This window comes from Didymosphaeria variabile (assembly GCF_027946475.1).
Source record: "Didymosphaeria variabile strain IMI 356815 chromosome Unknown scaffold_6, whole genome shotgun sequence".
NCBI lineage: Eukaryota > Fungi > Ascomycota > Dothideomycetes > Pleosporales > Didymosphaeriaceae > Didymosphaeria > Didymosphaeria variabile.
In genome coordinates this window covers 1,545,878-1,557,917 of record NW_026611625.1, presented here as the reverse complement: position 1 = coordinate 1,557,917, position 12,040 = coordinate 1,545,878, and the positions used below count along the sequence as shown (strand labels likewise).

The 12,040-nt window shown below is 53.5% G+C and overlaps 6 protein-coding genes across 6 annotated transcripts; 4 read left to right on the top strand and 2 right to left on the bottom strand.

The window, feature by feature from the left end:
* Positions 1–161: 161 nt before the first annotated feature.
* On the top strand, positions 162–1,040 carry N0V89_008416 (uncharacterized protein; the record flags this gene model as incomplete). The annotated part of the gene is made up of 1 exon (XM_056217172.1): positions 162–1,040. One exon carries the CDS (start codon positions 162–164, stop codon positions 1,038–1,040), a length of 879 nt encoding a protein of 292 aa, XP_056068728.1.
* Positions 1,041–1,438: 398 nt separating this feature from the next.
* N0V89_008415 (uncharacterized protein) lies at positions 1,439–2,023 on the top strand (the record flags this gene model as incomplete). The annotated part of the gene is made up of 1 exon (XM_056217171.1): positions 1,439–2,023. One exon carries the CDS (start codon positions 1,439–1,441, stop codon positions 2,021–2,023), a length of 585 nt encoding a protein of 194 aa, XP_056068727.1.
* Positions 2,024–3,861: 1,838 nt separating this feature from the next.
* On the bottom strand, positions 3,862–5,221 carry N0V89_008414 (uncharacterized protein; the record flags this gene model as incomplete). The annotated part of the gene is made up of 3 exons (XM_056217170.1): positions 3,862–4,190; positions 4,241–4,900; positions 4,954–5,221. The coding sequence occupies 3 exons, from the start codon at positions 5,219–5,221 to the stop codon at positions 3,862–3,864; spliced, it is 1,257 nt and encodes a 418-aa protein (XP_056068726.1).
* Positions 5,222–6,730: 1,509 nt separating this feature from the next.
* dot2 (ESCRT II complex subunit Dot2) lies at positions 6,731–7,528 on the bottom strand (the record flags this gene model as incomplete). The annotated part of the gene is made up of 1 exon (XM_056217169.1): positions 6,731–7,528. One exon carries the CDS (start codon positions 7,526–7,528, stop codon positions 6,731–6,733), a length of 798 nt encoding a protein of 265 aa, XP_056068725.1.
* A 732-nt stretch (positions 7,529–8,260) lies between these two features.
* Positions 8,261–9,556, top strand: N0V89_008412 (uncharacterized protein; the record flags this gene model as incomplete). The annotated part of the gene is made up of 1 exon (XM_056217168.1): positions 8,261–9,556. One exon carries the CDS (start codon positions 8,261–8,263, stop codon positions 9,554–9,556), a length of 1,296 nt encoding a protein of 431 aa, XP_056068724.1.
* A 1,114-nt stretch (positions 9,557–10,670) lies between these two features.
* Positions 10,671–11,213, top strand: N0V89_008411 (uncharacterized protein; the record flags this gene model as incomplete). The annotated part of the gene is made up of 2 exons (XM_056217167.1): positions 10,671–10,686; positions 10,813–11,213. The coding sequence occupies 2 exons, from the start codon at positions 10,671–10,673 to the stop codon at positions 11,211–11,213; spliced, it is 417 nt and encodes a 138-aa protein (XP_056068723.1).
* Positions 11,214–12,040: the final 827 nt, after the last annotated feature.

Genomic DNA, 12,040 nt, shown 5'->3' with positions numbered 1-12,040 from the left:
TCAGGCGACACCGTCCAAACACAGCAGGTCACAGTGTGGGGTAGGAACAACCGGGGGAGATCAGGACAATCCTCGGCGTAATCAATACCAAGACATAGATACATCACTCGTTTCGGGCCATTCGTTTGGCAACTTTGACTTTGTGGCCTTCTTATCCCAAGATGATTCTCTACAGCTTGATCAGATTACTGCTCATCGAGCTCCTCCTCCGCTCCGTTCTCGGCGCAAACATACGCGCCATCTACCTATTCAAAGATGTCCTCAAATCCAACACGACGGCCCTCACAAACTCCGGTTTCAATTCCCTTGTTATTTTCGGCGTCGGTATCCTCGAAGACGGTTCCATCATGTACTACTCCAACACGCCGGGCAGTACCGACGTCAAAATCGCTTCGGGTGGCACCTACACCGGCGGCGATGCTCTCGCGGCGAAGGTGAAATCCTTCAAAGCCTCCAGCTCCTCCGTAGACCGCGTCGAGATTTCTATGAATAGCCAGCACGTCAAGGACCTAATGGCCAAGCCAGGGCCTGGCACCGACACACCTTTAGCTAAGAACTTCGCTGCGGTGAAGACGGCGTGGGGACTGGATGCTGTGAACAATGATGACGAGAGTTTGTATGATGTTGGTAGTACCGTCACCTTCGCGAAGATGCTGAATAAGATCGGATATAAGTATACCGGCGCGCCGTACACGAACACAGCGTTCTGGAAGTCCGTCATCTCCCAGGCGAATCAGGGTCTTGCGGAGCCAAACCTTCTGTTCGACCGCGCGTATCTGCAGTGCTACGACGGCGGCGCGGGCAATATTCCCAGTAGCTGGGCCAGTACCTTGGGGCTGAAGGTTGTGCCGTTAGTGTGGGTCACGAATGATTCGAAGCCGAGCTATGGGACAACGCCTACGGCTGCGAAGACAAAGTTTCAGGGGTGGAATTCGAGCGGTGGTGTTGTAGGGGGTGGATATTGGAATGACTATGATATTGAGAAGATGGGGACGAGTTATACGGAGTACGGGGCTGCGCTTAGTAGTGTATTCCCATAGAGATAGTCATACTCACATGTTGTGGGTACTACGAGCTTGGAGTAGAATATCGAGGAACGATGCATACCTATGGTACCGTTCGCCGCTTCGACGTGTCTACCATCTCTAGTCTAATTCTGTCGGTCCTTTATTGGCAGTGCAATAAACCTCAAAAAGTGTATCCCTGAATCCACGACGATGGTATTTAATTTGTTGTTGCAGCGTTACACGTGAGATGTTCGAATTCGCCTTGTCAAGATCGACCCGACGCCGGCTCTCGGCATCGACGGTACTTCCCAGCTCCACCACCTCTGAACAACAACGACCTCGCCAAATCGATTCATCGTCCACGTAAGCTGCCTACGGCACTTGATATAGTCGGCTTAGAAAGACACTCAGATCAACATCATATTGCTGCCATGACAGTCATCAGAGAGACCCCGGACATTCAAGCCATCAAAGCGCTTATCCAATCTTTCTTTGACCGCATCAACGACAGCGATGCCAAAGGCCTCGGGAAACTCTTCATTGCCAATGCAAACCTCACAATAATCCGGCAGGACCCGGCGCGGGATCCCCCCTCCGACTCGCCCTGGAGCTTACTCTCTCTGCCCCACAATGCCGCCACTATCTGCCACGATGCTCAAGAGAAAGAAAAGCTTACCATTGTGCTACGTACCTCGATCGAAAACTTCGTAAAGATTATCGAGGACGGAGAGAAAAGGAGGGATCCTACCAAGCCAGCACCAAAGGTCCACGAAGCGCCGGATCTAGAAGCTACGGACGTCAAGGTCGATCATTTATTTGGGGCAGCGTGGAGTCCGTTCCGAGTCACATTTGATGGGGTTCTACATCACTATGGGACATTCGCGTTCACGTTTGGGAAGGTCGACGATGGAAGTGGGAAACTGTGGAGGCTGGAGGGGCTAACGCAGAATTATCGGCGTACGAAGGGGTGGGGTGAGCCGGGTGAGCCGGGTGAGCTTGCGAAGGGGAATCTGTAGAAAGCCGTCATTAACCATCCAAGATAGCGGTTGAGAATTTGCCATAGCGCTGCACTTGAACGTTGTTTAGTCGGCCTAAACTTCTTCTGACAATGTACGTAGCAACGTGACGTCCGCGCTTTTATGCACATGCCTCACAAGGCTAGGGGCACTCAGATTGCTTACTATATATATACCCTTTGGGCCTGCTTACTCCCGTATTCTCGATGCTCTTGCGGGGATCACTTTGTCGAACCTATAAATACGCTCGGCATCGACCGCTGAAGCATTGGCAATCACAGGGGCTATATATTCTCTTTCGTGATTTTGACGGACAAGACATTGGCCTGTCTCATTTCATTCGAACTTGTGGATCGCGTTCGGCTGTGATGTACCCGTTAGACCAGCCCCAAGGTCGGAAGATGCGAACGCCACTGTTGAGATAGCCTAAGCTCAGTACCAGTACCTTTCGCGTCTTCAGCTTTGCAGATTATTAGTATTCAACCTTTCGCCTGCATGTCCGTACCCTGCACACGTGGCCCTTCTGGACAATATTCGTGGCAACCTTGCGCTCTTCACATCGAAAACGTTCTCCGAAGTTTCCCACCAATTAAAAACCCTGATGGTATCTTGGCCCATTTCGTTTTCTACCTGTGTAATTTTGACAGTCTCGCTACTTTTCGGGGCCAGGTTATGGACGGTGCAAGCAATTGCGCGTTCAAAGTCTTGGTTCCACGATAGAATGTCTCTGCCTCCGAGTACCAACTCAAGGGATGGATATAAGCACACTACATCCCGTTTTCTAAGATCAACACAATGCTCGCACATTGACTCCCGTACCTCGCAGAAAATTCGCTCTGGCTGAAAGAACAAAACCACAAATTCCCGGAAGCGTTCATTGTAAGGACTCGGGTATTGTACGCTTCTACGAAACCAAAGAATCTCCGACTGCAATCCAGGTACGTCACTGTAGCGTTTATAAACCTGATAGAAGCGAGCTGAGACGGTCTCTCCGTTAGATGGTAAATGGAAAATGCAAGGTCTTGCTACTATGTTAGTGAGTAGTTCTGCAGCGACACGGAGCCGGCCGTGGGAGACGAATGCGTGATTTAGTCAAGCTGTCAACCGCGATCACTCGGATCTCGTGAAGTTACCATGAAGAACCAGGACTACAGTCATCATTCTAGAGTATCTGTGGGAAGCTAGTCAATCCGCCGAGCCCGTCATGCGATTCCGCTGTCCCGAATTGGCCCTGTAGAACAATGTACACACTATAATAGTAAAGAATTTCTATACCATCATAGCATGTTTTCTCATGCCAAAAAATAGTATAGAAAATGGTCATCTAGTAACTTTCTAGATCTATACTATAATAGATTGTTAGGGAGCTCCATCAGCTGCGTAAGCTTCGCGGGGTCGCTTGTCAAAATCGAGGTGCGAGGATGGAGTGCGACTATCGCGATACAGACCACTACGAAGATCGATAGCAAGCAGCTCTGATTAGTATCAAGCGTGTAGCAAGTACCACATGTGCATTCGCCTGCTGGACTTGACCTTATCAATGGCACAAGTAACATCTATAACCACACCGTTCACGGCAGCCAAGCTTCAGATTCAAGTATTCAATTCATTAGGTGAATGTCGCCAGAAGCTCATATCATAGTACAGTGGTATCTCGTCATTAGTCGCCATGAAGACGAAACAGAAAACGCCGTCGCTTAACATGTGCAAATTATGCTGGGATGCACGGAGCCTTATTCCATAGAGACTCCTCTTCATCGTTTCCAGTACTGTCGAATCAGCCACTCTTCATTACGTAGATCCAAGAGACATCGGATCACATGTGTAAGAGTGGTTTTCTAGACCATCTGCTCGCCCATACGGCTTCCAGCCACAGGGCGGCGATCAATAGAGTGGCCTGCAGAGTGTCCACCGGTGCCGACAACGCCACCATGGGTACCACGTCCATTGGCAGCACCGTGGGCAGCAGAGTCAACAGCGCCGGCGGCCTGGGCCATGTTTCCACGGGGACCATCGGCAGCGTCGCCAGGAGCACCGCCCCAGGCTGAGCCGTCGTGCTCGCCCCAACCAGCCTTGCGGGTGAAGGTGGCGCTGTGGAAGCCGTCGAAGGTAGAAGGGCCGGCGCCATAGATGAAGGGGGCGTTGCGGACGAGGGGGATGTGATTGACTGGATTATGTCAGGAACAGAGTGGTGCTGTGATGCGGGATTGAACTTACAGCGGAAGTCCCACACAGAGGCGTAGGTCATGCGGTATGCGGAGAAAGCCATGACGGTACCAATAACAGCACCAGCGAGAATGTCGTACCAGTTGTGGTACTCGTCGATGGTAAGGGCTCCGCCGATCAAGCATGCGCCCAGAATTGGGGCGTAGATGACAATGAGCTTCCACATAGCAGGGTGGTAGTTAGAGAAGACCTTAAGCTTAGCGTTGAGGTAAAGGTAGAGATAGACGAATCCAGCAAAAGCAGCCGTCGTGTGGCCCGAGGGCATAGACTCGAGGCTGTCGTTGATCTCCTTCTCGTCACCCGTGCAGATGCTGCGGTCGAACATGATCTGGCGGTAGCCGTTGGCGACGTTGCCCTGAGGACGCATGCTCTGGGGGATGACGGGCTTGCAGACGGCGAGGAAGTGGGGGCGGAGACCGCCGATGAGCCACTTGACGAAGACCTGAAAGACGGCTGCGGTAATGAGGGCATAAAGGAGACCAATGGTGGCGTTGTTGACGTCCCAGAAACTGCGGATGCGGATCTGGCAGATGAGGAAGACGGCGATTGGGATCAAGGCTGCCATGAGCGCTGCGGCCCAGATGGGAACAATCTCATTGCGAAGTGGGTAGGCGAATTCGGGGTAGACAATCTCGCCGTCAGAGAAGATGACTGTTTTCAGATCAGTTCGTGTTCACTTGGGCGAACAGCGACTGTGTGCTTACCAGGGAAGCTCCGTGAAGGGGCAGGGTGTGCCATGTAGACGCCCAAGCCAATGGCCCCCATGGCAGCCATGGTGATGATGTCGAGGGCAGTAGCTTTGATCCACTGTCCGAACGTGGGGCGAGTGTTCCAAGCTGGGGTGCCATTGTGGTGCGTCGCCGCAGCTCCATGGTTGCGCTTGGAGAAGATGCCCGGCTTCTTCTCGTGGGTGCCTGTTGCGGCTGTGGTGTTGGGGTCGGCGGCGGCTGTTCGCCTGTTGAAGAAACCCATTGTGTCTTGTGGTGTGGGTGTGAGAGATCTGTGTTTGTGAGTAAAGGTAGACTGCCACGTGTGTCTGCGAGGGAGACTGACGTAGGTAGAAGGAGCAAACAGACAGCGGGATACTAGCCCGACTTGAGCACTTCACCTCGAGTGACGATACGAGTCAATGCGGATGGGACAAGGAAGATGCAGACGATACTCTCCCTTCCCTCTCATATATACGCCCGCAGATGCGCATCGTGATTCACCCCCGGCATCGACATCATCGCAGCGATGCATGCATTCACATCACCAGCCACAAACAAGTAGCCATCCTTGCATTGCAAGCGCGCACGACCCCATGACGCCTCATCAGTTCCTTGTTGGTGGCACCGTGCGACGATCCTGGGCGCTCTTGAAACGCACGGCAGCGAAGCTTGGAAGAGCTTGTTTGCAGCTTGGCCGGGGAACGCCAAACGGCCGCGAGCGCAATCCAAGACGTCGAGGCACTCGCAACAAGCACTCTGTAAATCTGCATATCTGCATTCTCTTTTATTGTATTGCGTGTGCGGCGTCACAGCCACACACAGGGAATCGGAGCCAGAGCGCGTGACGTCACCCACCGGCCAAGTTTTGCGTGCGCTGTTGCTACTCGCGTACGACTGCAGTATAACAGCCTGTGCTCGGATCCAGCGTGCCGGACGTGACAGAAGGTTTGCATTTTCCCGCATGCTGTGATTGCGATGACATAGTGGCGAGCGGCTGAGGGGCTAGAACACGCGCGTGGCTCCTTGTTCCGTCGTTGCATGGCCATCGCAGGCGCAAATGGGCTAAGCATATGCAATTGTGACCGATGCATCGCGCGTTTGACCATGCATAGGGAATCTGTCCAATCCCTTTCTGAAAATTGCATCCTGAAACGTACCAGATTGCTCTTCCTGTGACCCACTCAAGCGTATATTTCCTGCTCGTGCCTTCACACACCCCAGCAATTGCCAACCGCATCAATTGATGATACATCACCCTAAACTACCGAAGCTATCGGTACTTCTCCCAGTGGCCATCATCCCTCCGTCTTGCTCAAACTACCATCTCTAAGCTAAGCACCGTCTATATCTCTGAATCTTTCGGGCGCCTGCTTCATCTTTGCTTTTGCAATGTTCCACCGCTTTCCGCTCCCGTCCTGGCACTGATTGGCGTGCGAGTCGTTGCCCAAGCAATCTCATCGCCTCGGTATACTCTTGTCTTCTGCAACTTCAACATCGGTCCAGACATGGTTGAAAGCGTTGATTGCGTGAGTGAAGTCGCGTAGGCGAAGAGCTCGAGCGCCTGCGACTGGTATGGCTCCCTGGTATTCGCAATCAAACAAGGCACCGGTAATTACGACAGGTGCTCCACGGGGAATTTTTCTTGCGTCTGCGAAGTGGCCGTCCATCCTTGCATTCCTGAGTGGTTCAGAGTCGGTGTCATCTCCCTTCTAACGTTGTTTGGTGATGGTGCAAGACGGCAACTCAATGGTGCGAACGATCCGAACTCAGGTCATGACAATCCCCCTCCACTGATGAACGCTGGGCTCCAGTACTCATTTTCACCAGCCTGTGTGTCGACCCAGACGAGGCTGTCCGCCATCAAGTCTTCAATCACCGCATGCGCTCGTGGTCTCTCCCAGTCCAGGTTGATCTGCAGCATGCTAATAGTGACATGACCTAGTAACTGCATAGCTTCCAGTACTGTGCTTTGATCCGTGTTGAGCTCCTTCGGCACGCTGCGAATGAGCAAGCGATGGCCTATCTTCATGAGGGTGAAGCACGAGCCGAGGGGTGCCAGCGAGTCGACAGCACGCTTGATGTCGTCGTCGCTGACCTGCATGGCGCCGCCTATGCTTCCCGCACGCCCTTTCGATATTCTCGTCCTCAAGTCGTGCACCGATATCAGACCGCCGTTTTCTGAGCGCGTGGCCCGACACTCCTCTACTATGAGCACTCCGAGATTGAAATAGAAGTCGTTTACACTGCCGCCCAGTAGCTGCGCCCATATACTCCCTCCGTCTGCTCCACTCTTGCCGTCCTTGCCATCCTTGTGGTACGATGAAGCGAGGAAGTCGATGTTGAGCGCTGAACACATGCGTGCAAACTCGGCGCGGAACTCAGGGTTCGCGCGTATGTCTTTGGCGTGGGTGAGGGCAAAGTTGTGCAGCAGCGACTGGAAGACAGATAGCTGGGTCTGAAGGGTCTCGGCATTGCGGTTGCGGAGGGCGGCGCCGTGGGCAGTGTAGTGGTGCGTTTGGAGCCGCGAGCTGTTGAGGGACGAGAGCCCGGGCGTGCGGCGGCGGTCCATGGTGGGCACAACAGACTTGGGGGTGGTACGGGGTCGGCGAGGGAATCGTGAGAGAGGAGCTGGTTCCTGGCCAAGGGTGACGGATTGTCGGGGCTGAGGTTGCAGAAGATGTTGCTGCCAGTGCTGGTTGCGGCGATATCAGCCTCATGGCGGGGTAGCTTGTGCCAGGTACGCGACCCCGAGAGCCACGCAGCGCTCCACCGTCGCGACCAGAACTGGTCTTCTAGACACTTAATGTTTGTGATACATACGCAGACAATTCGTGCAGCTAGACAACAACATGTAGATAATAAGATCGACGGTGCGGCGTTTGGCATTGGCAGCTCTGCCCGCCCCGGATCCATATGCTGCCCAACTTGGCCAATCAACTGTTGCACTGCATGCTAACGCACAGCGACCGGCCAGTCGACCGTCTTCAGAGGGCCACCCGAGATATGGATCCAACGTCTTCGGGCCTTTTTTTCATTAATCAGAGCCCGGGCCGGGCAGCATGGGCAGAGGGTAACTTTCACTCGAAGCCCACACACTGAACTTACCGTGCCCACCGACTTAGTGCATCCCCGACTCAGCAAAACTTCGGTCAGCAACGACTTCACGTGAGCCGGCGTCGCTGCTTCCACATTGGGCGGCCTTCATGATACGGACTTCTCCGCTCGTCCACAGGCTTCACGGCGCTCTCCTCTCAAGATTTTCCGCCACACAACCTTCGAATCGCTGTTCCACATCTCCCGCATGGACCCTGCCTCACAGACGCACTGCGTCCTCCTGCTAGACCTGCCTGCGAACGCCTTGGGCGGCATCGACTTGCTTTCCTTCACAATCACACCCCGCTTCAAAGGCGTGAAGAACCTACCGCCAGGTCTGCATTTCGCCTTCGCCGCTAGCGACGCTTCCCTTTCTGTGAGACATGGAGCGTGGTTCTACGTTACCCCAGGTGGTGGAGCGCCGCAGGTGTTCATCAAGAAGTGGGACCCCGAGACCGAAGACCTAGTAGCGGAAACATCGCAGACGGAGCTACTGAAGTGGAAAGCGAATCTGGGCGCAGTTTGGAAGGAGAGCCTAACGCCCTACCGACAAACAGTGCAGGCCGGGGATACAGCCGAAGATGACGCCGTGGAAGAATCGTCAGACTGGGGCGAACTCACCTCACGAATATCACAAACTCTACTCACCAGAATATGTGGCCTGAATCCGGATCATTGGGCCCTGACATCTGCTTCCTCTGCGGCCCAAGACTTGGAGAGCATACCTGGGTTGGAAGCGAGCAACAGCGCTTTGCATCCAGAGAAGGAGCTTCGCTTCTTTCCAGTAGAGCTCAAGCAGACATGGCGGGAAGGAGCGACAGGACGAGAACGTACTGAAGCCGCCCAAGATCGCTCGTGGGCACTTGGAGATTTGATCGAAAAGCACGGCATCAGCAAAGACTCTCGAAGCCGCGACTTTGAGATCTTGGGCGAACTACAGTTCTGCTTTCTGATGGTGTTGACATTGAACAACAATTCTTGCTTGGAGCAGTGGAAGCGACTGCTCAGCCTGCTGTTGACGTGCCAGGCAGCTGTCAAAGAGCGCTTTCACTTGTTCCTGGAACTTATAAGAACTCTGCGGTTGCAGTTGGCTCACTGTGGCGATATGGATGCCAGTATGTTTGACTTGAACGAACACGGCGGAGGCTTTCTAAGGCCACTACTCCGAAAGTTTCGCAAAGGCCTCGATGACTTCGACGGGAAGCGCAAATCTGACATCGTCGACGAATTCGATGACCTCCAAGATTTCCTGCAAAAGGAGTTTAGGTGGCAGCTGGATGACTCATACGTAAAACGGGGTATGCTGGAGCTAGAGGATGGCGAGCAAGTCGAAATGGACATGAACGGCGCGGATGAGGACGACGAGACTGGCGACTTTGCACCCACGATCGTTGAGCTGACACCTGCCCAGCTAAAACAGCTGAACGGCAGCAAGGCGAATGGCTTACTTGTGGATGAATCAGAAGAAGAGGCCGATCTTGACGAAATGGACACACGGTATTGATGCTTCGGTAGACCGTGCGTTTCCGGTGAGTCAAATTCGCATAGCTCGCACCCAGGTCGAACTTCGCTCAGCCTTCGCCAAGGTGCATCGAATGCCGTCAGATGTATATCCTCCCCAGTGGCGGCATTGTGATCGTCCTTCGAAAAAGCTTCTAACATAGATTCTGGACTTCAAGGTCAAGATATTCGCGATTATATGACATTGTGTCCTCGCCCAACACCTTGTGGCGCCGTTTTATCCAGATAATGGCTCAGGGTCTACCTGGAGAGTGAAAATTGGAGACCTTGTTCAAGCGCCACAAGTTTCAAAAATAGCAAGCGGGCTCGCCTCAGCCAAGCGTACCTTTCGGCGCTCAGTTGCGGGTGCAAAAGCCGCCTAGCGGCAGCTTAATCTGCTGGCTGTAGCACAGCCATATCGAAGACGCCAATTCAAAATTCGATCAGCGAGGTAGCCTTATCGTTTCTTGGGGTCGGCGTGTCCTTGAGTGGTGGCAAGTATGTGACTTGAAGAGTCGTATTTAATGCAACACGTTTGGCCATGCTCACGATACGAGCGCCGATGCATGACACGAAGTGCAGACAAAAGGATGGCAACCACAATAGGCTTGCATTAGGCAAAATGAGGAAATTACAAGCTTGGCTCGCTACTCCCTGCGGCGCTATTCGAGCTTCGAGGCGGTTATCGCAACCCCAAAAACACGAAAAACTTGGGACACGGAGGCTTGGGCGGCCTCGGGCGGGTCAATCGGCGTCTTTCGCGACATGTCCCACACACTATGATTGGCGACTGAGGCTCAGCTGAGAAAATGGCTTTTGCGAACGCGGGGGGTGGATTCGAGTGGCCTATGAGCTGACCGCATTGCAGGCTGTGCGTTGCTCCTCCTTGCCCAGTTGGCCCCCAAGGCTGTGCAATGTGCTACCGAAACCCTCGATAAAAGAGACGGCTTACCTCCATCTTGGGGCCCTTTTTCTGTGAACTTGAACCCCTTCCTCGCCGTTTTCAGCTGAACTCTGTTCTTTGTTCGAAACGCGACTGCCCCGCTCCACTCCTTTGAGACTCTTCCACAACAACATCCACTGTCGTTCTCAGGTTCAAGTACACTGTTACCGTCAAAATGGAGAAGCAAGGTGGTAAGTCTCGTAGTTCTTTGAACCATTGTATGCGCGCGCAACGTGCGATTCGCGATTACTGCCAAAACCACCAAAACCTGTGATTCATGGCGCACTCACAGCTGGACTTTACTAACAACGCAAAAGTTCCCATGAACCAATACCCTCAGTCGCCCGACATCGCGCACGCGCAGCAACAACCTCCTACCTACCATCAAGACTCCAACGCACAGGCGCAGTTCCAGCAAGGCCATATGTACCAACAGCCCACTGGACAACAGTACACTAGCTCGCCGCCTCCTCAGCAGGGATATGCCTCTCCTCCACCTCAGCAACACCAGGGCCAATTCGCCCCCGGCGCCGACCAGAAGGGCCTCCAGCCCCCTCAGAACCCTGGGATGCCTCCGCAGCAGCAGAGCGGCACTGTCTATCAGACCGCGACGCCGCTCATGAACTTGAACCGCTCGCCTGCGCCCGCTGATTGCCCGGCGTGTGGACAGAGGTCTATGACCACCACACAATTTGAGACCGGTAACACTACACAGTAAGCTTCCTCTGCCCCTTCATGTTTCTTGAGAAGAAAGTGGGCTAACGATCGCAGCGCATGGGCTCTCGGTCTCTGCTGTCTCGCCTGCTTGGGCTGCATACCCTACATGATGAGCTCGATGAAGGACGTCCAGCACAAGTGCGGCCGCTGTGGCGTGCTCCTCGCCACATGGCATCGTAGCGGTACTACCGAGCAGCACATTCACTCCTAAATGCGATGCGCACATCTATCTCTACTATACCTTAGCATACGATGTACCAATAACGAGACAGGCGCAGGCGGCGAGCGCGACATTGATACCATTGGGATGGGGACCAGGCGTTTGATCGTGGACGAGTGAGAGACAGGCGGAGATGTCTCTTGCACTGCATTGCGTTTCTTTTGTACACTTGCGATATCCGGATACAATAATTCATTATTCTGCCGTCTGCAAGGTCTTGTTGTGCCACTTCCCTTAATTAGTTGAACCGTCGATGCAAGGGACCGTAATCCACAACCGTTGAAATTGTCACCAAACCTAATTAGTATCCGCATGCTCAAACGAAAACGCCCAGCTGCTGGCATTACGTCCAGCGATGCGTCTAAGGAGGTGACGATGTAGATGCCGATCCTGTTGTTCGCTTCGAAAAACTAGAGAACTATATCAAAGGAGGTGTCAACGAGAAGGCACTTCCGAGTGGTATCGATACACCTCTATTCTAACGGAAAGCGGGCCCGAAAACCCCGTAGCCGTGAGACGGCAGAATTCCAGCCCTAATCGACAATGATGGCGTTCTCCTGTTACTTGCCTATCGATGACATTCTTCCAGTCCCTACAGCTGGCCTGCT